This window comes from Heptranchias perlo, chromosome 6, assembly GCF_035084215.1.
Source record: "Heptranchias perlo isolate sHepPer1 chromosome 6, sHepPer1.hap1, whole genome shotgun sequence".
NCBI lineage: Eukaryota > Metazoa > Chordata > Chondrichthyes > Hexanchiformes > Hexanchidae > Heptranchias > Heptranchias perlo.
Window position 1 is genome coordinate 30,238,646 of NC_090330.1, and position 27,874 is coordinate 30,266,519.

The following is a 27,874-nucleotide window of genomic DNA, read 5'->3' on the forward strand; positions in this document are numbered from 1 at the left end:
TACCCCTAAATCCCTCTGCTCCTGCACCCCGTTTAGAGTCTTAGTTTCCAAGCAGTATGTGGCCCCCTTATTCTTCCTACCAAAATGTACCACCTCACACTTACCTATATGGAAATTCGTTTGCCAATTATAAGCCTATTCTGCAAGTTTATTAATGTCTTCCTGTATTTTGCCGCAGTCCTCGGTATTAACTATACCCCCAATTTGGTGTCTTCCGCAAATTTTGAAATTGTACTTCTGATTCCCGAGTCCAAATCGTTTATGTATATGATGAACAACTTATCGGTTCCAGCACCAATCCTTGTGGAGCACAACTTCCCACCTTTTGCCAGTCTGAATAACTAGCTTTAACCCCTAACTCTGTTTTCTGTTTTGCAGCCAGCTTTTTATCAATTCTGATAGTTGTCCCCCGACTCCACATGCTCTGATCTTAGTCATGCGTCTACTATGCGGTACCTTATTGAAGGCCTTTTGAAAATCCAAATATATTACATCTACTGCATTGCCCTTGTCTACCCTTTCTGTTACTTCTTCAAAGAATTCAGTAAGGTTGGTCAAGCATGACCTTCCCTTTTGAAATCCGTGCTGACTATTCTTTATTATATTTTCAATTTCTAGATGTTTCTCTAATACATCTTTGAGTGTGGATTCCTTTATCTTTCCTACCACCGACGTTAAGCTAATTGGTCTATAGTTCCGTGGACTTGTTCTACTTTTTAAATATAAGAATCACATTGGCTATCCGGCAGTCCTCTGGCACTATTCCCTTTTCTAATGAATTTTTATAATATATGTAATCCATCCGTGCCTGGGGTTTAATCCTCTCTAAGTTTGATTAGTTTATCAATTATCTCCCCCCTTTCTCTTAAACGTCTTCACATCTATTTTGATCTCTTCTTCTAATATGATGCCCACCATATTAGTCTCCCTGGTAAATACTGAAGCATAGTAATTATTTAATATTTCTGCCATTTCGCTGTCATTACCTGTGAGTTTATCGTGTGTAACCCTTTAGTGGACCTTTTCCTGTCCTGATTTGTCTTTTGTTATTTATGTGTCTGTTGAATACTATTTTTTTGATATTCCTTGATCATTTAATTGTGCTTTCTTTTTGCCTGAATTGTTTTTTTGACTTCTTTTCTAACCTTTTCATATTCCATTTTGTCATCCTCTCCTTTGTTGTCCATGTACTTAGTGTATGCCTTTTTCTTTAGTTTCAATTTTGCCCTATTTCTTTATTCATCCATGGTGTGTCATTACTGGCTAATTTGTTCGTGTGTTTTTTTTAAAAAAGTGATATATTTTTCCTGGACTCTACTGATCACCGTTTTAAATGTTTCCCACTGCTATTCTATTTCTTTGTTTGTCAGTAAATTATTCCAGTTTATTTTTCCTAGTTCCATTCTCATCCCCTCAAAATCAGCTTTTTTCCCAATTTATTACTTTGGTCTTAATCTTTATGCCCTTGTCAATCTTTACCTTTAACCTTATTATGTTGTGATCGTTATTGCCTATGCTTACATCTCTCATCTGTTCTGGTTCATTTCCCATTACTAGATCCAGCAGTGCTTCCTCTCTTGTTGGGCTTTTTACATACTGGTGAGAAATGAGTCCCGCACACATTGTAAAAACTTCATTCCCTGTACTCCTTTACTTACCTCTTGCCAATTGTAAACAATTTTACAACACCAAGTTATAGTCCAGCAATTTTATTTTAAATTCACAAGCTTTCGGAGGCTACCTCCTTCCTCAGGTGAACGATGTGGAAATGAAATCCTCGAAATGAAGTCGCATTTATAATTCACAGAACAATGCTTGGTGAGTACAGACAGTTTTTTCAACTGCCCGTTGCCAAGGCAATCAGTGTGCAGACAGACAGGTGTTACCTGCCAGGTCTCACAGAATATACAAATCACCAAAAAAAACACAACAAAAACATTGTGATTTGTATATTCTGTGAGACCTGGCAGGTAACACCTGTCTGTCTGCACACTGATTGCCTTGGCAACGGGCAGTTGAAAAAACTGTCTGCACTCACCAAGCATTGTTCTGTGAATTATAAATGCGACTTCATTTCGAGGATTTCATTTCCACATCGTTCACCTGAGGAAGGAGGAAGCCTCCGAAAGCTTGTGAATTTAAAATAAAATTGCTGGACTATAACTTGGTGTTGTAAAATTGTTTACAATTGTCAACCCCAGTCCATCACCGGCATCGCCACATCATGATTACCTCTTGCCAGTTTATTTGGGGGTAGTTAATATCGCCCACGATTATTATTCTATGCCCTTTACTCATTTCACATATTTGCTTACGTATTTCTTCCTTTACCTCCTTTCCACTATTAGGTGGCCTCCTCCCTATTCTTTCCTACATTGCTGGTTCCAACGTGGATCACAACAATTGGACCCTCCCCCTCCCTTTCCAGATTCTTTTCCAACCATTTTGATATGTCCCTTTCCCTTGCACCAGGTAGGCAACACACCCTTCGGGACTCTCAAACCTATATGCAAAGAATCGTATCTATCCCTCTAATTATCAAATCTCCTATAACTACCACCTTTCTACTCTGCACCTCCTCCCCTTGGACAGCCTCCTGCTCCAGGGTGCCTTGGTCAGCAATCTGGCTGTCCTTCCCACAGTCTTTTTCCTTATCCTCACAGGTATCAAGTGCACTGTACCTGTTGGACAGGACTAGTGTGTGTGGGACCTCCTCCTCTATCTCCCCTCTGTTCCCACTACTCTGCTGACTACCAGTCACACGCTGCTCCTCCTGTACCTGTGCTATCCTGTGAGGTGTTTCTGGAGAAAACTGTCCAGCTATTCCTCCCCCTTCCTTATGTGTCGGAGTCTCTAACTCGCACTCCAGCTCAAAGACTCTGAGCCAGAGTGTCTCAAGCCGGAGACATTTACTGCAGATATGGCAATCTGGGAGAGTCTTGCTGTCCACAAACTGCCACCCTGACATATAACCTGCACTGCCATTTCTAGCTTTTATTTGTTTATTTACTTAGTTAGTCTAGTTATTTTATTTGTATGTAGGCCAGATCATGTAGGGATAACCTGAGGATTAGCAAGAGATCAGTCACATTACTGGGTGTATGTTACTGACTGCTGAACAGTGAAAAAGAAGTTGAGGATGAAATTTGTAGATGAATTCGAATGACAGGCATTAATAACAAGTTATAATTGTAGCAGATTTTAATTATTCAAAAATAGACTGGGGTAGGGAAAACGCTTGTGATGAGAAAGGGGCAGATTTTTCTAAGAAATGAAGGTGCCAAGTTTGTAGTGGAGTTTGAGGGAACAGCAGAGATACTAAATAAACACATAGCCTATGTTCCTTATCAGAGGAGGTGGGTTTACACCTAAATATCTCAAATGCACCAAAGGACCATGAAAGCTGCCGGATTGGCATAAAAACCCAACTGCTTTATTGATGTCCTTCAGGGAAGGAAACCTGCCATCCCTTCATGGTGTGGCCGACGTGTGACTTCAGTCTTACAATATACGGTTAAATCTTAATACCCTGTGAAGTGGCCTAGCAAGCCACTCAGTTATAAAACAACTGCCACAGGAGAAATATCGGACACATCAATCAGCAACCCAGGCATCAACTCGAGCAATGCCAGCCCGGTCGACCCCGCAAAGTCCTATTCTCCAACGTCTAGGGACTGTTGCCCAAGTAGGGAGAACTATCCCACAGAATAGTCAAGCAACAGGGTGACAGTCCTTTCCAGAGTCCAATCTTTCACCCAGTATCCTAAATTCCACCAATAACGTCCCTGGGTATGTTCTGTCCCACTTGCAGGACAGGCCCCAGAAGTGGGAGCACAGTGGTATACACTTGGGTAGGTGTGGCCCTGGGAGTCCTCAACATTGACTCCAGATCTCATGAAGTCTCATGACTTCAGGTTAAACTAAGTCAAGGAAACCTCCTGATCACAACCTACCATACCCCCTCAATTGACAAATTAGTACTTTTCCATACTGAACATCACTTGCAGGAAGAAATAACACAATGTACACCATGTGGCACTTTCAATGTCTGCCATTAACAGTGGCTCAGTAATACCACCACTAAGCAAGCTGGCCGAGTCCTGAAGGACATAGCAGCCAGATTTGGCCTGCGTCAGTTGGTTAAGGAACCAACATGAAGGAGTAATCTATTTGATCTTGTCCTCACCAGCTTAGCGCACAATCTTTGTGAACACAAAGTTTCTTCACCATAAGGACATCCTCCATCGTGTAGTGTGGCACAACCACCGTGCTAAGTGGGCGAGACGGTGAGGTGCTAAGAGGTAACGCTTTTCATCGGAAATGTTAAACTGAAGCAATCTCTTCCTGTTCGGGTGGATGTAAAATATCTCATAAAATTTGTTTGAACAGGAGCTTGGAAGGATTCCCAGGGTCCCGGCCGACATTTATCCCTCAACCAACATGACCAAAAATAGATTAACTGTTCATTTATGTCATTGGTGCTTGTGGGACCTTGCTGTGTGCAAATTGGCTGCCACATTTGCCTGCAAAACAACAGTGACTACACATCATAAGTAATTAATTGGCTATGATACATTTTGGGATGTCCTGAGGATGTGAAAGGACTGACATAAATGCAACTTGCTTTCTTTCTCTCTTCATTCTCAAGTACCACTATCATCGCCAACTGAGAGGACAGACAGGAACTTGCTCCCAAGCCTCTATCAGTTGTACTTAAGCTGGCTGCTTGAAGATCCACAAAAATAGCCACAAAACCATAGAGATTCACAGCACAGAAGGAGACCATTCAGCCCAGTGTGTGTGCGCCAATTCTTAGCTAGAGCAATCTAAAACCGGTCCTACTGCCTTGCTGTTTCCCAATACCCCTGAATCTTCCTCTGCTTCAAATATTAATCCAATTTCCCTTAAAAAATGCAATGGCTTCTGCCTCAACCAGGTCCCAAGGCAAAGCATTCCATGTTTCAATAAACTTCTGAGTAAAGGAAGATCTGCTAACCTCTCTTCTGACTCTTTTGGTGACTCACACCAATTGTTCCATGTGTCAGTCACCAATAGTCTAGCCAAGACTGGGAATTAGTCATGCAAGTAATCGATCCGTAAACTCAGCTGCTGCACTGCTTTAGCCCCACAATTTTAACAGTATAAATTAGTTTTCAAATTACGTCCTGTTGGTAGTGTGGGTTGCTGGAATAGAAGTGTGCATTGGTGGAATAGTAGAATTTGTTCAGAGTGTCAGAATGAAGATGCATCCCTGCAATTACCCAGATGGTGAACTAGTTATTGGATATTTGAGGGACTTTCCAGGTATAGCCATATCTCGATTCAAGAAGTCAAGTCAACCAACACCATTTGCGATTAACTCTTAAGTAGTCTGCTGAAGAGCAATATTAGCAGAGGTCTACAATTAGACTACATTTGTGGGTAGGAAATGGTGCATGGCTCAAGAGTGGGTGGAGAAAAATTGCTTTTAATATAAATAAAAAGACATTGTTTTAGGCTCATTCTCCAAATGTTGCATGCAAATTGTTTTACTACTTTTGAAGATTCCAATCAACTCAAAACTTAAAACAGCCACTGAAGCGTTCTACAGAAGGTGGAAAATGCAAAAATAGCTCAACATGTTTGGGAATGCTATTTTCACCTTGTGCAAGTTATTTTCCAGCTTTTGGGAGCAGTGTAAATGGAAGCATAAAATTAGACAGATATTAATAGATAAGCGAATGGGCAAAACTGTGGCAAATGGATTTCAACGTAGGCAACTGTGAGGTCATCCACTTTGATCCTAAAAAGGATAGATCAGAGTACTTTCTAAATGGTGAAAAGCACAAAACAGTGGCGGTCCAAAGAGACATAGGAGTCCTTTTACACAGATCATTAAAATGTCATGGACAGGTACAGAAAGTAATCAAAAAATCTTTATATCTAGAGGATCAGAATACAAGGGGGAAGAAGTTATGCTACAGCTATACAAAGCCCTGGTTAGACCACACCTGGAGTATTGTGTTCAGTTCTGGGCATCGCAACTTAGGAAGGATATATTGGCCTTGGAGGTAGTGCAGCATAGATTTACTAGAATGATACCTGGACTCCAAGGGTTAAATTATGAGAAGAGATTACACAAATTATGGTTGTATCCCCCGGAATTTAGATGATTAAGGGGTGATTTGATCAAAGTTTTCAAGATATTAAGGGGAACTGATGGGGTAGATAGAGAGAAACCATTTCTGCTGGTTGGGGAGTCTAGGACTAGGGGACAGAGCCTAAAAAATTAGAGTCAGGACTTTCAGGAGTGAAGTTAGGAAATACTTCCACATGCAAAGGGTGGTAGAATTTGGAACTCTCTTCTGCAAACAGCAGTTGATGGTAGCTCAATTGTTAATTTTAAATCTGAGATTGATAGATTTTTGTTAACCAAAGATATTAAGGCATATGGGGCTAAGGCAGGTATGTGAAGTTAGGTCATAGATCAGCCATGATCTCACTGAATGGCGGAACAGGCTCGAGGGGCTAAATGGCATACTCCTGTTCCTACGTTCCTACAGCGCAGATTCACCAGATTTAAAGGGTTAAATTATAAAGACTGGTTGCATAAACTTGACGTATCCTTTTGAGTTTAAAAGTTTGAGGGATGATGTAATTCAGGTGTTCAAAATGATAAAAGGATTCTATAGGGTAGATACAGATAAGCTATTTTCTCCAGTGGGGAATCCAGAACAAGGGAGCACAACCTTAAAATTAGAGCTAGGCCATTCTGAAACTGTAATTCTCTCCCCAAAAAGGTTGTGAATGCTGGGTCAATTCAAATTTTGAAGACTGAGATCGACAATTTTATTAGATAAGAGTAGCAAAGCATATGGTTCAATGGCTGATAAATGGAGGTCAGGAACCGATCAGCCATGATCTAAATGACTGGCAGAACAGGCTTCAGGGGCTGAATGGCTGCAGCAGTAGTGCATGCTGGCCATTGGGTGGCTGTGCTGAGCAGTTTTTCTTCAGTTTGTGAATGTCCAGTGTGTCGGCCATCTTGATTATCTGCTGTGAGAGGTTAATGCTGGCTTTTTGTTTTAAAAATAATTTTTGAATTTCAGCTCCACAGACATCCAACAGCCCAATTTTGCCACTTCAGGCTTCCAACTCTCCTATTGTTCCATTTTCAAACCTCCTCTGCACTATTTCTTCAACTGCTCAACAACCTATTCCATCCTGCCTCAGACTTATTTGTTAATCTCTAGCTTATTAGCATCCTGCCTCTGGTCTGAAGCTGGCAGGTAGGATTTCTTCATCCGTTCTCAGCCTTTTCAATGAACTATTCCGGAAACTGCTTCTGCCACTTGCAGGCCTATGTGGGTTCCACCCTGTTTACTCAGAGGCTGGACATACCAATGGCATCCCACTGCCTCTGTTCTCTGAGGCAAAACTCGAGGGTTTTATTTACCACATTTTACTGTGTAGCTGTGTTTGTTTGGGGGGGGGGGGGTAATCTATTTTGTTTTCTGAGGTTTAATAATTACAGTATATTTTAGGGATATAAATGTTTTTGGGTGAAAAATGTTTACTGTACTTTGAGCTCATGTTTTGATGTTTTTTGTAGGGGGTTGATATTTACTGTATTTTTGGAGCTGCATGTGTTTTGCGAGGGGAAGGCTAGTTACCACTAAATATAAATTACCTGTTCATTGGACTTGGGTGATAGAATGGGGTTGAAGAGGCCCATCAATGACCATCAAACCGTTTCTGGGTGTGTCTGAGTAAAGGGGAGGGGGATAAGAACCTTGAGTGGAAGTAAAGGCAACTACAGTATCAGTGATCTGCACAAAGTGCCAACATGCTCAACTCTTCCACATATTTCGGCATCAAATACCAGAGAAAATGTGGTGCATTATGCAAGGTATTTCAAATATACATTTCTATTCAAATGAATTTGACTTTTCATTACAAAGTGGAAGGAAAGGTAGACCAGAAATACAGAAGAGGTGAGCTAGAAAGACACACAGAAGGGAAGAATTTTATTCCCCCAAAACGTATGAGCATCCAAATTCTTAATTTACAGGAGCAGGAGAGGTAGTTTTTTTTTGCTCAAGTCAATTGTAAAAAGTTTTCAGAACTACTGTTTTTTTGCTTACATATATTGTCAAAGATGATGCATTGTGTGAGTGAGCCACAAAGAAAGAGGAGCTTAAAAAACATAAAAATAAAAGTTTTTCTCCAGCTTCAGGTTTTGCTCCAACAAAATTAGGTGTGCCCGCCCTGTGCCACTTCACTGCAGTCATAGCAATTTACAAATGCCATACCAACAGGCAGTCTTAGGTCAAGCGGAACATGGGCCAGATGCAGATGAGCTCCTAATGCATCTTAACTGCAACTGCAGAAGACGACCTCCCACTTTACCAGTGTGAGTTTGCATTTCCCACATCAGCCATCTCAGTGGCTTCTCAGTGAGATTGCCAATCTTTGACAAATTAATGGGCGGTTTTGTGTAGTAAGCCTGCGATAACTAGGAACTGGGTTACGGTTGACAAGATTCATTTCATGTTTACTTCTTACAGCTAGCACAGAGAGGAAACTTCCATTCATGAGATGGGACTTGATTTAAACCCACATCTTAGAGGTAGAGGGCAATAAGCTAAACTACCTTTATAGCCACTTTCTTCACAATCTTTTTCTTACTTCAAGGCAGAATCAGTGACTTTATTCTTAAGAACACTGTTAAGCCATTGGACTCTGTTTTCCTTGGTCCTGCCTGGAAAACAGTGATGTAATACTTGCATTTTATGGCTCATGTTGTGACTAATGTCAATAACAGGAGGAAAACAAGAAAGTGCAAAAGGACAGATCAAATAGTTCCAGTCAGAAATGTCTTGGGTAAGGATGAACTTTTTGATTTTTCTACTTACCACATATCATAGGTAATGTAAGATGTAATAGCAGAAAGAATATACAGTTTACAGAAATATTATTTTCCGAAAATAGTGACAAAGTACTTTGTTTCCAACAAATTATACGTGGCACAGTTGTTATAACCAGAATTAACCTATTGATGCCCCCCCCACCCGTTAAAATCCAACATGAAACTTTATGCTGAATTTTTGCTACACTGAGCAAAAAATCCTGATTCAGTAATAGAAAAAAACAATTTTTTTTTTAAGTCATCAGTAGAACTGTAGACCACGTAATTCAAAGATCAATACATGGCTAAGATTTACAACCAAATCAGGAATTCAAGATTAAAGCTGGGATAACTGACAGTTTGGAGGATTTCACAAGCTTTTCAAAGCTGTCCCAGGACTATTAACCATATTCAAAAAAGAATGTAAGGATAAACCCAGCAACTACAGCCAAGACGGTTTAACCTCAGTGGTGGGCAAACTTTCAGAAACGATAATCCGGGACAGAATTAACAGTCACTTGGACAAGTGTGGATTGATTAGGGAGGGGTGGAGGGCGAGATGGGGGTGGAGGGCGAGATGGGGGTGGAGGGCGAGATGGGGGTGGAGGGCGAGATGGGGGTGGAGGGCGAGATGGGGGTGGAGGGCGAGATGGGGGTGGAGGGCGAGATGGGGGTGGAGGGCGAGATAGGGGTGGAGGGCGAGATAGGGATGGATAGGGCGAGATAGGGATGGATAGGGCGAGATAGGGATGGATAGGGCGAGATAGGGATGGATAGGGCGAGATAGGGATGGATAGGGCGAGATAGGGATGGATAGGGCGAGATAGGGATGGATAGGGCGAGATAGGGATGGAGATAAATAGATGTGGATATTTAGATTGATAGACAGATAGATAGCTGTGGATAAAGAAATGAATAGATAGCTATGGATAGAGAGAGATAGCGAGGTAGATAAATAGATAGAGGTTGCATTTATATAGAACCTTTCATAACCTCAGGAAGTCCCAAAGTGCTTTACAGCCAATGAATAATTTTTGAAATATAGTCACTGTTCTCATGTAGTGAAACATGGCAGCCAATTTCCAAACAGCAGGATCGAACAATCAGAAATGTGATAGTGAGCAGATAACCTGTTTTGGTGATGTTGGATGAGGGACAAATTTTGGCCAGGATACCAGGAATATTCTTCGAGTGAAGAAAAAATTAACTCGAAATTAACAGCCATTAACTAAAAAGACTGGGTAATGTGAAGAGGTATCTGATATAATACTTTGCCCATACCAGATACACTTACTGCCATTAGCAGGATATCTCTGCATCTCAATTATAATTATGGCAGCAGAGTTGCAGATAATCACACATTAACAGCAAATCTGTACACAACATTGATGAAATCAACAGCTACCATACAGATTACCAAACATATTTCTTTTAGTGTGTCGTCCAACTTAGTACACTGTATTTGCTGCTCACAATGTGGTCTCCTCTACATTGAGGAGACCAAATGCAGATTGGGTGATCGCTTTGCTGAACGCCTCTGTTCAGTCTGTAAGCGTGACCCTGAGCTTCCAGTCGCTTGCCACTTTAATTCTCCATCCCACTCCCACTGTGATCTCTGTCCTTGGCCTCTGACACCAATGATGCTCAACGCAAGCTTGAGGAACAGCATCTCATCTTTTTATAAAGGCATCGCTCCCATTTCCTCAGACAGCAGGTGCTGGTAATGGAGGATGGCTGCACCAGAGCCCCTGGGAGTGGAGGAGGTGTGGGCTGGTGCTTGGGGTGGGGATTTCCTATCGGAGGTTGTCTCCACCCCTGGGGTCGACCCACCTTTCTCTACCACATTCCTGGGCTCTGGGAGCCTTCTCCTCTGTCAGATTTTCCATCGTTCCCTTCCCCTCTGCTCTTCTGCTATAACCATTTACACCTTCTCTGGACCTATCTATTGTTTCTTTACTTGTCCCATTACCACCCCCTTTTGCCTTGAACCATCATCCCTTTGGTCATTTAATCACTCCTGCCCTCCACCACATCAGACCTTCCCATTTGTTCTTTCCTTCCCCCCCCCCCCCCACCCCCGAACTTTTTCTGGAGCATTGGAACAGGAGTAGGCCATTCAGCCCCTCGTGCCTGCTCCGCCATTTGATAAGATCATGGCTGATCTGTGATCTAATTCCATATACCTGCCTTTGGCCCATATCCCTTAATACCTTTGGTTGCCAAAAAGCTATCCATCTCACATTTAAATTTAGCAATTGAGCAAGTATCAATTGCTGTTTGTGGAAGAGAGTTCCAAACTTCTACCACCCTTTGTGTGTAGAAATGTTTTCTAATCTCACTCCTGAAAGGTCTGGCTCTAATTTTTAGACTGTGCCCCCTACTCCTAGAATCACCAACCAGCGGAAATAGTTTCTCTCTATCCACCCTATCCGTTCCCCTTAATATCTTATAAACTTCGATCAGATCACCCCTTAACCTTCGAAACTCTAGAGAATACAACCCCAATTTGTGTAATCTCTCCTCGTAACTTAACCCTTGAAGTCTGGGTATCATTCTAGTAAACCTACGCTGCACTCCCACCAAGGCCAATATTTCCTTCCGAAGGTGCGGTGCCCAGAACTGCTCACAGTACTCCAGGTGTGGTCTAACCAGGATTTTGTATAGCTGCAGCATAACTTCTGCCCCCTTGTACTCTAGATATAAAGGCCAGCATTCCATTAGCCTTCTTGATTATTTTCTGCACTTGTTCATGACACTTCAATGATCTATGTACCTGTACCCCTAAGTCCCTTTGGACATCCACTGTTTTTAACTTTTTACCATTTAGAAAGTACCCTGTTCAATCCTTTTTTGATCCAAAGTGGATGACCTCACATTGGTGTACATTGAATTACATTGGCCACAGTTTTGCCCATTCACCTAATCTATCAATATCCTTTTGTAATTTTATGTTTTCATCTACACTGCTTACAATGCCACCAATCTTTGTGTCATCGGCAAACTTAGATACGAGACTTTCTATGCCTTCATCTAAGTCGTCAATAAATATTGTGAATAATTGAGGCCCCAAGACAGATCCCTGTGGGACTCCACTAGTCACATCCTGCCAATGTGAATACTTACCCATTATCCCTACTCTGTCGCCTTTCGCTCAGCCAATTTCCTAACCAAGTCTGTACTTTTCCCTCGATTCCATGGGCTTCTAACTTAGCTATCAGTCTCTTATGTGGGATCTTATCAAATGCCTTCTGGAAGTCCATATAAATAACATCCATTGACAGTCCCCTGTCCACTACTTTAGTCACCTCTTCAAAAAATTCAATCAGGTTTGTCAGGCACGACCTATCTTTCACAAATCCATGCTGGCTCTCCCTGATTAACTGAAAATTCTCGAGGTGTTCAGTCACCCTATCCTTAATTATAGACTCCAGCAATTTCCCCACAACAGATGTTAGGCTAACTGGTCTATAATTCCCCGGTTTCCCTCTCTCTCCTTTCTTAAAAAGCGGAGTGACATGTGCAATTTTCCAAGCTAGAGGGACAGTTCCTGAATCTAGAGAACTTTGAAAGATTACAGTTAGGGCATCTGCAATCTGCTCACCTACTTCCTTTAAAAGCCTGGGATGGAAGCCATCTGGTCCTGGGGATTTGTCTCTCTTTCGTGCTATTATTTTCTTCATTACTGTTGCTTTACTTATGTTAATTTTATTGAGTCCCTGTCCCCGATTCAATATTAGTTTTCTTGGGATTTCCGGCATGCTATCCTCTTTTTCTACTGTAAATACTGACGCAAAGTAATCGTTCAACATGTCCGCCATTTCCCCATCGTCAATGACAATATCCCCACTTTCAGTTTTTAAGGGGCCAACACTGCTCCTGACCACCCTCTTTTTCCTAATATAACTATAAAAGTTCTTCGTATTGGTTTTAATATCCCTTGCAAGTTTCTTTTCATACTCTCTTTTTGTAGCTCTCACTATCTGTTTTGTGACCCTTTGTTGATCTTTGTATCTTTCCCATTCGTCAGGATCTGTGCCATTTTTTGCCTTTTTGTATGCCCTTTCCTTACGTCTTATACTGTCCCTTACCTCTTTAGTTGTCCATGGCTGTTTTTTTTGGCAAGTAGAGTTCTTGCCCCTCAGGGATATAAACCGGTTCTGTATCTCGTTAAATGTTTCTTTAAACATTTCCCACTGATATCAGTCGTTTTACCCATTAACAGATTTGCCCAGTTTACTGTGGACAGTCTCTGTCTCATCCCATTGAATTCGGCCTTACCCAAGTCTAGAATCTTAGCAGCTGACTCACTTTTTTCCCTTTCAAACACTTCATTGAATTCGATCATGTTATGATCGCTATTGGATAGATGTTCACGCACAGTTAAGCTGTTAACTAAATCTGGTTCATTACTCATGACTAAATCTAGTATGGCTTGCCCCCTTGTTGCCTCTGGGACATACTGCTGTAGAAAACTATCCCGGACACACTCAAGAAATTCACTACCTTTCTGACAGTTGCTAGTCTGCTTTCCCCAATCTATGTGAAGGTTAAAGTCCCCCATTAAGACCACTATGCCTTTCTTACATGCTTGTCTAATCTCTGCGTTTATACAATCTAGCATTTCAGAGCTGCTGCCAGGAGTCCTATACACAACTCCAACTATTTCTCAATTCAACCCATAAGGTCTCTGTTGGCTGCTTACCTCTCGTTATATCCTCCTTTATCATTGAATTGATTTCATCTCTAATCACTAAGGCTACTCCTCTCCCTCTTCCATTTTCCCTATCTCTCCTGTAGACCTTATAACCCGGTATATTTAGTTCCCAATCCTGACCATCCTGCAGCCATGTCTCCGTAATAGCTATCATGTCATACCCTCCAATTTGAATTTGAACCTGTAGTTCATTTAATTCATTTCTTATACTCCATGCATTTGTATGTAGAACTCTTAGTTGGGCCACACACCCTCGCCTGACCTTCAGCTTTGATACTGGGATAATCGCCTTCCACCTTCTAGTTTTCACTTTATCTGTAGTGTCTAAAGTACACTTTCTTTCCGCTGCTCAACGCTTTTCCCTTTCACTTGTTCTTGAACAACTGTTTGTACTATTTGTATTGTAAATTTCCCCTGGGTCTTCCCCTCTCTTGCTGCTCTCAACTTTACTCCCTTCTGACTCCCCGCTAAGGTTCCGATCCCCCTGCCACTCTAGTTTAAACCTTCCCCAACAGCACTAGCAAACACCCCCGCGAGGACATTGGTCCCGGTCCTGCTCGGGTGTAACCCATCTCGCTTGTACAGGTCCCACCTTCCCCAGAACCGGTCCCAATGTCCCAGGAATCTAAATCCCTCCCTCCTACACCATCCCTGCAGCCACGCATTCATCCTTTCTATTCTCCTGTTCCTATACTCACTAGCACGTGGCACTGGTAGTAATCCTGAGATCACTACCTTTGAGGTCCTGCTTTTTAGTTTATCTCCTAACTCCTTGAATTCACCTTGCAGGACCTCATCCCTTTATTCACCTATGTCGTTGGTACCGATATGGACCACGACTACTGGCTGTTCACCCTCCCCCTCCAGAATGCCCTGCAGCTGTTCCGTGACATCCTTGACCCTAGCACCAGGGAGGCAACATACCATCCTGGAGTCACTTAAGTTTTACTTAAAAACCGTTAATCTCTTAACATCTTCCAGTTCTGATGAAAGGTTATCGAACTGAAATGTTAACTCTGTTTCTCTCTGCAGATGCTGCCTGACCGGCTGAGTGTTTTCCAGCATTTTCTGTTTTAATTTCAGATTTCCAGCATCTGTAGTATTTTGCTTTTGTTACATTTCTTTTAATGATCACATGATACCATATTGCAACATCAGCGAAAGTCCTAGTAGTTCAGCTTATCTGCAATATTTATTTGAATTATGCATCACCACAACATGCAACACTCTGCAATACCATGTTAAAAGCAAAAGTCTTTCTCCTCTTCATAGAAATTCTTTACTTTGAATAATTTTGTGCTTCCTGAGTCTCTTCAAAAAGAATCAATCTACATCTTTCAAATCCTTTTCATATTGCTGATTGGTTCAAATCTATCTGCAATATTCTTTATACCTCACATCTGTGGTCAACTTGCAAAACCCTTAGGATAAAGGGATTGGGGCATGATGAAACTGCAGATACTGCAGCATCAAATCATCAACAGGTATCTCAATTTCCTGTAGATATAAGCCAGTTTAATTTAATCTACTCTGAACCAATTTTCATTGTAGATCTGAGCCTTTCATTGACCTAACCTCTAGAAAGTTCTATTGTCATATAACTGCACAGCATGTTGGGATCAACAGTTGTCAAGAAATTTTATAAAACAGAGTATTCAGTAGTTACATCAATAACATCTTTACTCGCTGCTTTTAGCATTAAAACAGATGACTATGCACTGCTGCTTTTGTTCAAACTGTAGTGCTTTTTTATAGAATTGAAGTCTTCCCTACAGAAACATATCTAGACAAACAAAAACACAATTCAACCAAGACTGCCAGTTTTAAAGCCATTTCTTTTCCAGCAGAGTTAAGTTCTGAAGCATATATTGAATGCATACTTATAATGCTGAATTAACTTTCAGGCTTTTTTTTTTAGCCTGGTGAATGAGAGAAAAGAGAGACTAAAATTACACATCACTGTTATAACTATATGAACTGTGCAGTTTCCAATATTGATTCCAATGAGAAGCAGAAGAAATAACCTCAAAACCTGGTCTTTCTAAAATGAATTTTTGGCAGGCATATTTCTTTAGTGAAGAATTTCATTCTGATAGCAAAAAAATTAAGGGATGCTGGACAATTGTTTGAAGCACACAATTTAAACCATTGTTTTCCAAATATTATAGTTGTAAAGAGAGAAAACTGGGCAATGTGTGAAGGACTCAATAATAATGTGATTTAAAAGTGCTACAAAATGACAGTAATTTATAATACCAAATTATAAGAGTAATTTGAATGAATAAATTGTTATGTTGTTTTTTAAAAAAAAAATATCCCCACTTCAACACCTCCTTCTTCAGTCAGAACGGCACCACAATTGCAGTCGACACTCCATGATTGGCTTCTGTGGGCTGGGTCAGGTCCTGCTGGCATTTCCACCTAAACCGGCGACTGAATATTCAACTACAACAAAGTGTTCCATCTAGCAGGAAAAAAAAGACAGCGAGTCCCTGGAGTTAGGAGCTTGAAACAAATTGTTCAGCCCACAATACAATTTTTTGAAGGAAAAAGTACTACACAATGCACATCACATATTGCAGGAAGTAGTGCATGCTACTGAGAACAGAAGAATGATCTGAGTTTTGTGTTATCTTGGGTCAATGACAGAAGTATTCTACTTTTTGAAATACAAAAATGCAGAATGACAGAGTGCTGTGGAATGATAGGTTTGCATAAACGAAGTCCTATCTCCCAATGAGTTGAGTTCCTGGTCTTGGTTGTGTCATGGCAGGGAAACTGAGTGCAGGTCAAGTTCCTCCTTGTAGGCAGTTAGAAAAAAAATAGATGGATAATTACCCTAAGCTGCTGATGAGCAAACATTTTTCAGAATTATGTTACTTGTTCGCTTGACATATGTGGACAACTGGGGAAAGAAAATAAAATGACTTTCAAGATAAAGCTTCCAATTTCTCCCGTAGCTTACCCCAGTTGCTCATGTGTCACCCGTAACAGTGACCATCAGTAAGGTATTTAATGTGGGGACAGAGAAAAATTGCAGCAGATCCGGATCTAGTCCTCATATTAACATGTAGACACATGTACTTTCCATTTAATAGATGGTTATCATGAGTGAGGACCCTGGCTGATGTATCCATCCCTATCCCAGAGGCACCGAGGCCAATTTTAGTGCCAACCCAACCAAAAACAGTTAATTCAACAATGAGGGGAGACCTTCCTAGTCTTTACTGCTCAGTAATACAGCACATGGTGCATTTACCCACTGATCCATTGCCATAATTTTAAGCAAAGTGCCCCAAAACAAATTTAAAAGCTTCATCACATCTATTAAACAAAATCAAAGTCGTGTGCATTTTAAATGGGCTGACCGAGTTCGTTCTGGTACCGTTCGGTGCTCTTACATTCTCTTGCTGGCTATCATGCTATTTGGAAACATTGTGATAACAAAAAGCACTCTTAACTAAGATTTCTATTATTCCCAAACATATATTTGAGTTAATGTACATGACCCAATTTAACTTAACATGTTCTCTGGCACTGGTATTTTAAATTGGAAGATAAGCAGAAGTTCACAGGTCCCACTAGTATTTTGTTTACAAACAGTAAAGCCTGAAGAGCTACATTTTCTGATTTGCTAGGGAGAATTGAATGCAGACGACATTATTTACACAACTACATTTTTTTTGGCTAATTTTCTCCCCTCTTTAAGATGCTGACTCCTTGCTGGGGTGCATTGCATAGGCATCGGTCACCCTCCAATACCCAAGTGGCCATTCTTATGAGCTTCAACAGCATGTCAGCAGGCTACTAGACCATGTTGGAGAAAGCAAGGCACAGCTAAGTCAATGTGGTCCTCACACTACGTCCACACATCTGCATATCCAGCAGGATCCACGTACAATTCTCAGATTCAGTGGACAACTCAGGAGCCCTGGCCAATTTTCCACTTCCTAATCATGGGCATTGAAACCATTTGTAGCATCCAGATGAAATCAGCTAACTCAGCACAAAATGCAGTATTAAATTTTCAAAACATCAGTTCATACTCAGGCTAAGTAGCTGATTGGAATTTTAAACATTTACGATACTAAGTTTCACGGGCACAGATTAGTGATAAATAAAGCAGGACACAAAGATCAAATGTAATGTACAACTTCTTAAATTGGTTTCTAAATAGTGACCCAATGTTAGACCACCATCAAGTCTTGGTACTGCCACTTCTGGGCACTGTGATGTTCATTACTGAGAGTATTACGTTTGATATCATTTATTGCTAATTTCAAGCAGCACCACTACCCAGTGCTTTAGTGGGCAGCAAGCTCAGATCAGCCAATGGATGCTTGTGACGGTGAAGGATAAACACCTACAGTAAGATCAGTCCAGTATTTACTAGGGAGACTAACATGGTGGGCATGACATTAGAAGAAGAGATCAAAATAGATATAAAGACATTTACGATAGAAAGAGGGAGGGGTTTGGGGGTCGGAGGGGGGAGATAATTGATAAGCTAATCAAATTTAGAGAAGATAAAACCCCTGGTCTGGATGGGTTGCATCCGCACATATTGACAGTAGGTAGGGAAGAGATAGCAGAGGCACTATTACATTTTTGTAACGATTCATTAGAAAAGGGAATAGTACCAGAGGACTGGCGGACAGCTAACGTGATTCCTATATTTAAAAAGGGAGATAGAACAAGTCCAAGGAATGATAGACCAATTAGCTTAACATCGGTGGTGGGAAAGATAATGGAATCCTTACTCCTACATGTAATAGAAAAACATCTAGAAACCAAAACTATAATAAAGAATAGTCAGCACGGATTTCAAAAGGGAAGGTCATGCTTGACCAACTTATTGAATTCTTTAAAGTAGTAACAGAAAGGGTAGACATGGGTAATGCAGCAGATATAATATATTTGGATTTTCAAAAGGCCTTCGATAAGGTACTGCATAGTAGATTCATGACTAAGATCAGAGCATGTGGAGTCAGGGGACAAGTAGCAGAATGGATAGCAAGCTGGCTACAAAGCAGAAAAGAGAGTAGGGGTTAATGGTAGTTTCTCAGACTGGCAAAAGCTGGGAAGCAGTGTCCAACAAGGATTGGTGCTGGGATCACCGCTGTTCACTATTTAGATAAACGATTTGGACTCAGGAATTGGGAGTACAATTTCAAAATTTACGGATGACACCAAATTGGACGGTATAGTTAATCCCAAGGAGGACTGCGACAAAATACAGGAAGACATGAATAAACTTGCAGAATGGGCGTGTAATTGGCAAATGAATTTCAATATAGATAAGTGTGAGGTGGTACATTTTTAGTAGGAAGAATGAGGAGGCCGCATACACCCTAGAAAATAAAAGAGTCTAAATGGGCTACAGGAGCAGAGGGATCTGAGGGATACAGATACACAATCACTAGAAGTAACAATACAGGTTAATAAGGCCATAAAAAATGCAAACAAAGCACTGGGGTTAATTTGTAGAGAGACAGAATTGAAAAGCAGCGACGTTATATTAAACTTGAAGTGAAGCTTGGTTAGACAACACTTGGAGTACTGCGAACAGTTCTGGTCTCCATATTATAAACAGGATATAGAGGCACTGGAGAAGGTGCAAAAAAGATTTACTAGGATGATACCAGAACTGAAAGGTCATGCCTATCAGGAAAGATTGAGCAGGCTGGGGCTCTTTGCTCTAGAAAACAGAAGACTGAGGGGTGGCCTGATAGAGATCTTGAAGATTATGAAAGGGTTTGATAGAGTAGACGTGGAGAAGATGTTTCCGCTTGCGGGGGAGATCAGAACTAGGGGCCATAAATATAAGATGGTCATTAATCGATCCAATAGGGAATTCAGGAGAAACTTCTTTACCCAGAGAGTGGCTAGAATGTGGAACTCACTACCACAAGGATTAGTTGAGGTGACTAGCTTGGATCCAAATAAGGGGAAGCTAGATAAACACATGAGGGAGAAAGGAATAGAAGGATATGTTGATGGATGAAGAAGGGTGGGAGGAGGCTCTTGTGGACCTGTTGGGCTGAATGGCCTGTTTCTGTGCTGTACACTCTATGTAATTCTACGCAATAAAAATGACAGACAATAAAAGTGGCAAAATGCATATATATGACATGAGAAATGTGCGCACGTTAAATTTGCGGCCCTATATAAGGGTGACTGGTATAACATGGGAGCACTGTACCATAACTTCAGACAGAAAAGAGAAGATAGAATTTACCACTGCACAAATATGGATGTTTTTTCATGTGTCCAAGAGCCAGAACGCAGAAGCACCAGACTCAGATTAGTTATGTAGGCTTTTCATTTAAATCCTCAGTCAGCCTGCAAAGGTGAGTTATATAGTTTACTCTAAGATTTTCACGCTTGTATCGAATAGATATTCACATACTTTAAAAAAAAATCTAATGCTCAGAGATGGAATTGTGGCCAAAAAAATAATAATTCTCTCAAAACGTAGAGTATATAATTCTCCCTTTGTATTGAGAATATTTTAACCTATTGAGTAAATTGTATCCTATTCATTTCATCAGCTTATAGTGTTCAGAATAAACACTTACATTATGTTCAATGCTACTGTGTGGAGTAATATGCTGAATAACTCCCAACATAAATCCAGTACTTCAAAAACTGTATGCAGTTCAGCAAAATTAATTACTATTTACCTTAATGTGGAGCCATCTTCAGTGGGTTTATGGTTACTAGAACTACCCTCCTTTTCTGCTTTTCAATCCCACCCCTCGAGAAATGAACCCCAGTGCTTGGTTTGCTTTTTTTTGGCCTTATTAACATGTGTCACTACTTTTAGTGATTTGTGTATCTGTACCCCCAGATCCCTCTGTTCTTCTATCCCGTTTAGACTCTTATTTCCAAGGAGTATGTGGCTCCTTATTATTCCTACAAAAATATACCACCTCACACTTATCTATATTGAAATTCCTTTGCCAATTACACGCCCATTCTGCAAGGTTATTAATGTCTTGCTGTATTTTGTCACAGTCCTCCTCAGTATTAACTATACTTCCCAACTTGGTGTCATCCGCAAATTTTGAAATCGTTTATGTAAATGGTGAACAACAGCAGTCCCAGCACTGATCCTTGTGGAACACCGCTTCCCAACTTTTGCCAGTCTGAGAAACCTTTAACTCCTACTCTGTTTTCTGTTTTGTAGCCAGCTTGCTATCCATTCTGCTACTTGTCCCCTGACTCCACATGCTCTGATCTTAGTCATGAATCTACCTTATCGAAGGCCTTTTGAAAATCCAAATATATTACATCTACTACGTTACCCATGTCTACCCTTTCTGTTACTACTTCAAAGAATTCAATAAGTTGGTCAAGCATGACCTTCTCTTTTGAAATCCGTGCTGATTATTCTTTATTATATTTTCAGTTTCTAGATGTTTTTCTATTACATGTAGGAGTAAGGATTCCATTATCTTTCCTATCACCAACATTAAGCTAATTGGTCTATCACTCCCTGGACTAGTTCTATCTCTCTTTTTAAATATAGGAATCACATTAGCTCTCCATCAGTCCTCTGGCACTATTCCCTTTTCTAATGAATTTTTATATATTATGTAATAGTGCCTCTGCTATCTCTTTCCTAACTTCTTTTAATATGCACGGATGCAATCCATCTGGACAGGGGTTTTATCCTCTCTAAGTTTGATTAGCTTATCAATTATCTCACCCCTTTCCATCTTAAATGTCTTTATTTTTTTTTGATCTCTCCTTCGAATGTCATGCCCACCATGTTAGTCTCCCTGATAAATGCTGAAGCAAAGTAATTATTTAATATTTCTGGCATTTTGCTGTCATTACCTGTGTGTTTATCGTGTGTATCCCTTAGTAGCCCTATCCCTATCCTGATTTTTCTTTTGTTATTTAGGTGTCTGTAGAATACTTCATTGTTTATTTTTGATATTCCTTGATAATTTAATTTTGTAGTTTCTATTTGCCTTCCTAATTGTTTTTTTGACTTCTTTCATATTCCCTTTTGTCATCCTCACCTTTGTTGTCTTTGTACTTAGTGTATGCCTTTTTCTTTAGTTTCAATTTTGCCCTTATTTCTGTACTCATACTGGCTGGTTTGTTCTTGCTTTTTAGTGTGATATATTTCTCCTGGACTCTATTGATCACCATTTTAAATGTTTCCCACAGCTGCTCTATTTCTTTGTTTGTCAGTAAATTTTCCAGTTTATTTTCTCTAGTTCCATTCTCATCCTTTTAAAATCAGCTTTTTTCCAATTTGTTACTTTGGTGTTTGTCTTACTTATGTCCTACTCAATCTTTATCTTAAACCTTATTATGTTGTGATCGCTTTTGCCTAGATTTCCCCAACACTTACTTTTCTTATCTGTTCTGGTTCATTTCCCATTACTAGATCCAGCAGTACTTCTTCTCTTGTTGGACTTTTTACATACTGGGTAAGAGTGCTGCACACAATGTAAATGAACCTCTTTACTTACCTCTTCTTGCCAATTTATTGGGGGGCAGCTAAAAATCTCACATGATTATTATTCTGTCCTTTATTCATTTCACATATTTGCTTATATATTTCCTCCTCCATCTCCTTTCCATTATCAGGTGGTCTGCTGTATACCCCTATTAGCATGATCGATCCCTTCTTATCTGTTATTTCAATCCATTTGAATTCTGTTTCTATCCTTCTGTTGTTTACGTCCTTTCTTCTACTGGCATTATGTTATCTCTAATTAGTACAGCTACTCCACCCGGCTTTCTTCCTTCCCTATCCTTTCTGATTATGTTATAACTTGCATTATTTAGTTGCCAGTCCTGATTTTTTATGTAGCCACGTTTCAGTTATTTCTACTACATCTGATTCCTCGCTACAGATTATTGCCTCCAGTTCTGTCTTCTTTTAGATGCTATGAACATTGCTGTACAGGCAGTTTAATTGGTCTTTAATAGTTGTTCCTTTTACTTTATTTTTAACAGTCCTTTTATACTTCGGTTTAATAACTGTATTTGTTCCTTGGCCGTTTATGCTTTCATTATTCCTTACCCTGGTCTGACCTTTACACTCATCTCCTGTTTCTTTGATCTTTAGGTTTTTGTTATTGCTACCAGATCCCTCCCCCCATCTTGCTAGTTTAAAGCTTTATCCACCGCCCTATTTATCCTTTTCACTAGGACTCTGGTCCCATTCTGGCTCAGGTGGAGCCCATCCCAGTGGTACAGCTCCTTCCTGTCCCAGTACTGGTGCCAGTATCCCATGAAATGGAACCCATCCTTCCCACACCACTCTTTCAGCCAAGCATTCACCTTTCTGAGCTGCCTATCCCGATGCCAATTAGCACATGGCTCGGGTAGCAATCCTCCGATTACCACCAGTGAGGTCCTGCTTTTTAATTTAGTTCCTAGCTTCTGATATTCCCTTAGCAGAACCTCGTCCTTCTTCTTCCTTGTGTCATTGGTGATGACATGGACCACGACAAATGGATCCTCCCCCTCCGTTTCCAGGTTCCTCTCCAGACTAACAGTCACACTCTCCCCTTCCTGCACCTGTGCTTTCCTCTGAGGTGTGACTGTACTCTGCAGAAAACTATATAGATATTCCTTCCTCTCCCTTATGTGTCAGAGTGTCTCTAACTTGCACTCTAGCTCAATGACTCTGAGCCGGAGTGTCTCAAGCCAGAGACATTTACTGTTGATGTGGCAATCCAGGACAGTCTCACTATCCATAAACTCCCACATATTACAGTTCCGACACACAGCCTGTACTGCCATTTCAAGTTTTTATTTATTTATCAGTAGTTTATTTCTAGGACTAATAGAATCACTTGAGATCTAGATTATATTTAGTAAATGGATTTAGCATGATTTCAAAATAATTAGTAATCACATGGTTTTTTAAAATTTTATGTATTGTTTCTTTAATTTAAATTTTAAAAGTTTGTAGTCCTTTAGTTTAAATCACTTAGCACCTCCTTCCCCCTCTGCACCTAATTCCCATACTCACCAAATTCCCAGTTGGAAGTCCTCACACTGTTAGCAATTCACTCCGTTAGAAGTTCACTTTCTGTCCTTACCAACCTCTGCGCTCTTCCCAAACAATCTGCCTCAGAAGAGCAACCCTCACAGCAGCAGTGTGATGCTTTCCATGATTGATAGCAGCAAACCTTATAGTACAACTGAGATTGCAAATTAATACCAAATTGCAGGTAATTTTGTGTTGTGGACCACACTGCCCAAACTCATTCCATTAGCCAGGACACAGAAAATTTCCATCACCCTGGGTTATATTTGAACCCAGGCCCCAAAGGTGAAAGGACAGCATTCTAACCCACAGCCTCACCCAGTCCTCGAACAGACACTTATAAAACAACTTGCATTTATATAGTGCCTTTAACGTGGTAAAACGTCCCAAGACGCTTCACAGGAACGATCAAACAAAATTTGACATAAGGAGATATTAGGACAGGTGACCAAAAGCTTGGTCAAAGAAGTGGGTTTTAAGGAGCATCTTAAAAGGAGGAAAAAGGGGTAGAGTGGCGGAGAGATTAGGGAGGGAATTCCAGAGCTTAGGGCCTAGGCAGCTGAAGGCACGGCCAGCAACGGTGGAGCAATTAAAATCGGGAATGCGCAAGAGGCAAGAATTGGAGGAGCACAGAGATCTCGGAAGGTTGTAGGGCTGGAAGAGGTTACAGAGATAGGGAGGGGTGAGGCCATGGAGGGATTTGAAAACAAGGATGGGAATTTTAAGATCAAGGCGTTCCCAGACCAGGAATCAATGTAGGTCAACGAGCACAGGGGTAATGGGTGAACAGGACTTGGTGCTAGTTAGGATATGGGCAGCAGAGTTTTGGATGAGCTCAAGTTTATGGGGGGTGGAAGATGGGAGGCTGGCCAGGAGAGCATTGGAATAGTTGAGTCTGGAGGTAACAAAGCCTGGATGAGGGTTTCAGCAGCAGATGAGCTGAGGCAGGGGCGGAGATGGGCGATGTTCGAGGTGGAAGATAGGTGGTCTTGGTAATGGAGAGGATATGTGGTCGGAAGCTCATCAGGGTCAAATAGGACGCCGAGGTTGCGAATGGTTTGGCTCAGCCTCAGACAATGGCCAGGGAGAGGGATGGAGTTGGTGGCTAGCAAACCGAGTTTGTGGCGGGGGCCAAATACAATGGCTTCGGTCTTCCCAATATTTAGTTGGAGGAAATTTTTGCTCATCCAGTACTGGATGGTGGACAAGCAGTGCGATAAATCAGAGACAGTGGAGGGGTCGAGGGAGGTGGTGAGGTATAGCTGGGTGTCGTCAGGGTACATGTGGTATCTGACACGTTTTCGGATGATGTCGCTGAGTGGTAGCACGTAGATGAGAAATAGGAGGCGGCCAAGGGACTCCAGAGCTAACGGTGTGGGAGCGGGAAGAGAAGCTATTGCAGGTAATACGACTGGAGAGATAAGGATGGAACCAGGCGAGCGCAGTCCAACCCAGATGGACGACGGAGGAAAAGGGAAACTGAAGGAACATTATACAAATGCAGCAAAACAATTACTCCACAAATGTAAAACACATAAAAAGGACAGCAAGGAAAGAGGATGTTCCGCCCAATCAGTCCGTGTTGCATTTTTATTCTGCAATGTCCCCCCTAGTTCCTTCTGTTCCAATTATGCATGACTAAGTGGAGCTTTATCTATTCATCATTCCTCAGCTTTCAATTCATGCGACAGCAGTGTGTATAACCCCTGGGCTTGGCTATTAGTGTTTTAATAAAATAGCAATAAAGGAAAGTCAAATGCCCAGAAACAGGGAACAAAAACAATTAGACATCTAGTAATTACCAGAAATCTACTTTGAATATGGGACTCAAAAGGGACCACAAATTTAACACTGCTCATCAGCCAAGATTGCTATTCCATTAGATGATGAATTTTCTTCAGCTGTGCATTACTAGTCATTCATTTGGGCAAATTCCGAGAACATCACACACGTTACATACTCCACTAGCAGTTTGTAACAGTAGTTGCTTTGTTGATGCAGATTCAAGATAAAGCTCCCACTGGAATGAGTAATGAACACTGCACATTACTTACCTTCATTAGTGTAAATAGGCTTTCATATCACAGTTAAGTTGAAAAAGTGCATGAACACTGCCACAAGAAATTATGGAAATTAAATAAGTTGTATTCAGCTTTACCATATACACACGGCATGTTTCTTCCCTCTATCCATATCAAGCAAATACACATTTGCTCTAGTTGGCACATCACTTCCATTTGAGTCACTTACACCATAGATACAGCAATTTGTTGGCACCGGAACTTGTCTCTTCAATTCATTTCATTATGTATTTATGGAAAATTCCCCTCCCTCCCAACCACTCTGTACACTACATGGAAGGTCATATGTATTTTGGAATGGATTAATTCACTTCAATGGGAGCCAGAATTTAGACTAAACTGAGCAGCCAATCTGGTGCACCAACCCCAGAAAAAACAGCTTACGAGCTAGGCAGCTCCAAACCAGCTCTTGAGCTGTCTGAAATGTTGGTTCTCTCTGAAATAAATGAAGCCATTCAAGGATCCGCATGGCAGCTCCCTACAATTTAACATAAAACTGCTAGTGGGGTGGGGGTAACTGAAAATGGCAGATCTGTTTGAATTTTTTTTTCAAGTCACAATGATAGATATTAAGATAGGATTGAGGGAGTTTGCCTTGAACACAAAGTACTCTCCTTAGACTTTCCTTCTCTTCTAATGAGGTCTAACAAGATTAATTATACTTCAAGAACAATGTTTCCACAATTTCTGTGTATACTGCTTTTTCTATAGGTAGTAACACAATGAAATGTGCTCAAAAGGGAATGGTTAAACTGAAATAAGACAAATGGGGGAGGCAGGGGAGAATAATTCTCAGTGTTTTTCTGACAAAGCTGCAAACATGCTATGAAGAAATGTAGGCCAAGTCACAAAAGAGAGAAACATAATCCAACATCTGTTATTCAGCATTTACTCCAGCTAAACCCATTATTGCACCATTTCAATTAAGGTCTCTGATCTGTCACTAAAGCAACTAGCAATAAAATTAGCTTTTTTCCCCCCAATAACTATTCAAGCACTGCTATCCATTTCACGTACCCTCAGCAAATCACTTACCAGATCCCTGTGTAACACCCAGTTAGCATGCAGGTAGTGAATGCCATCTAGAATCTGATATAATAGGGACTTCACCATCCCTCGAGGTAATTGAACTGGTTTCTTGTTTGCTTTAGAAGCTCTGTGAAATTTGATTATGTGCTGAAAGAAGAAAAATAAAACATTTATTGGGGAAATGAAAAAACGGAGTGTCAGAGACTTGGACCACATTACTAGTGAATTGCATTCCAGAATAATTTACTGGCTGTGTACTGGCACATTTAAAAATCTCTTACCTTTTCCAATCTCATCTCTTACTTTAAAATACTTTTGATGTATTTTACCCCAAAAAATCTGCATACATCAAAAAGGATTCCAATCTGCACCTGCCTCACTTGAAACCCTACCCAAAAATGCTACTTGCATTGAACATCCAGAATACAATGGGCATGGAGCTGAAGGAATCTACTGAGTTCATGGGTCAGAAGCTCAATCAAGATTTAACTGATCTGAATAAAATTAACATTCAACTGACCAAGTTAGGAATGCTACAACAGAATCAATATACTTGAACTTCTGAATTTGAACCAACACTTCCTGCTGCAGTGAATCAATGCACAAGGGTCGCTGAAGTGCCTAATGAGGCATTCTTTCTGAACAAAGACAGTCAGATAAATGGTAATGCTGTTCTGAATTTTATTTTTACATGTAAAAGACAATTAAGCAAGGCTGAAAGTGCTTTATGATTGTGGTTCTCGTGTTAAATATTATGAACAGATATTCATTCTGTTTAGAAAATTACATAATTGGTACAATTTATAAATAGATTTACTGAAATCGAAGGCAACTTAAATGGATGTTCGTTGCTCCCAAAGTGGTTCACCATTACAGCTGACTGAACTCTTGTCACTGAGTGGTTCACCATTACAGCTGACTATTGAATAAAATGCTGCACAGAAGTGAGTCTGGGGTCTGTTTATGAGTGACTGACATTATGAAATGAAAAGCAGACAAGATAATTTGCTCCACTGAATAATAGATTCTGCAGATTAATTAGAGTTAAGAGTGGTTAAGAAGTTTAATTTTGAAACAATGACATATAGACAAGTTGCACACAAACAAGTGCAAAACAAGGGACGAAGAACGAGAGGCAAGAT

At 40.7% G+C, this 27,874-nt stretch overlaps 1 protein-coding gene across 2 annotated transcripts in view; it reads right to left on the minus strand.

The window, feature by feature from the left end:
• The window catches only part of cdk8 (cyclin dependent kinase 8), a 113,821-nt gene that overhangs the window by 37,018 nt on the left and 48,929 nt on the right, over nt 1-27,874 (minus strand). For both annotated transcript variants that reach the window (XM_067986020.1, XM_067986019.1), the window contains exon 4: nt 26,739-26,879. In XM_067986020.1, the coding sequence (XP_067842121.1) occupies nt 26,739-26,879 (141 nt within the window). The remainder of the gene's footprint in view (nt 1-26,738; nt 26,880-27,874) is intronic.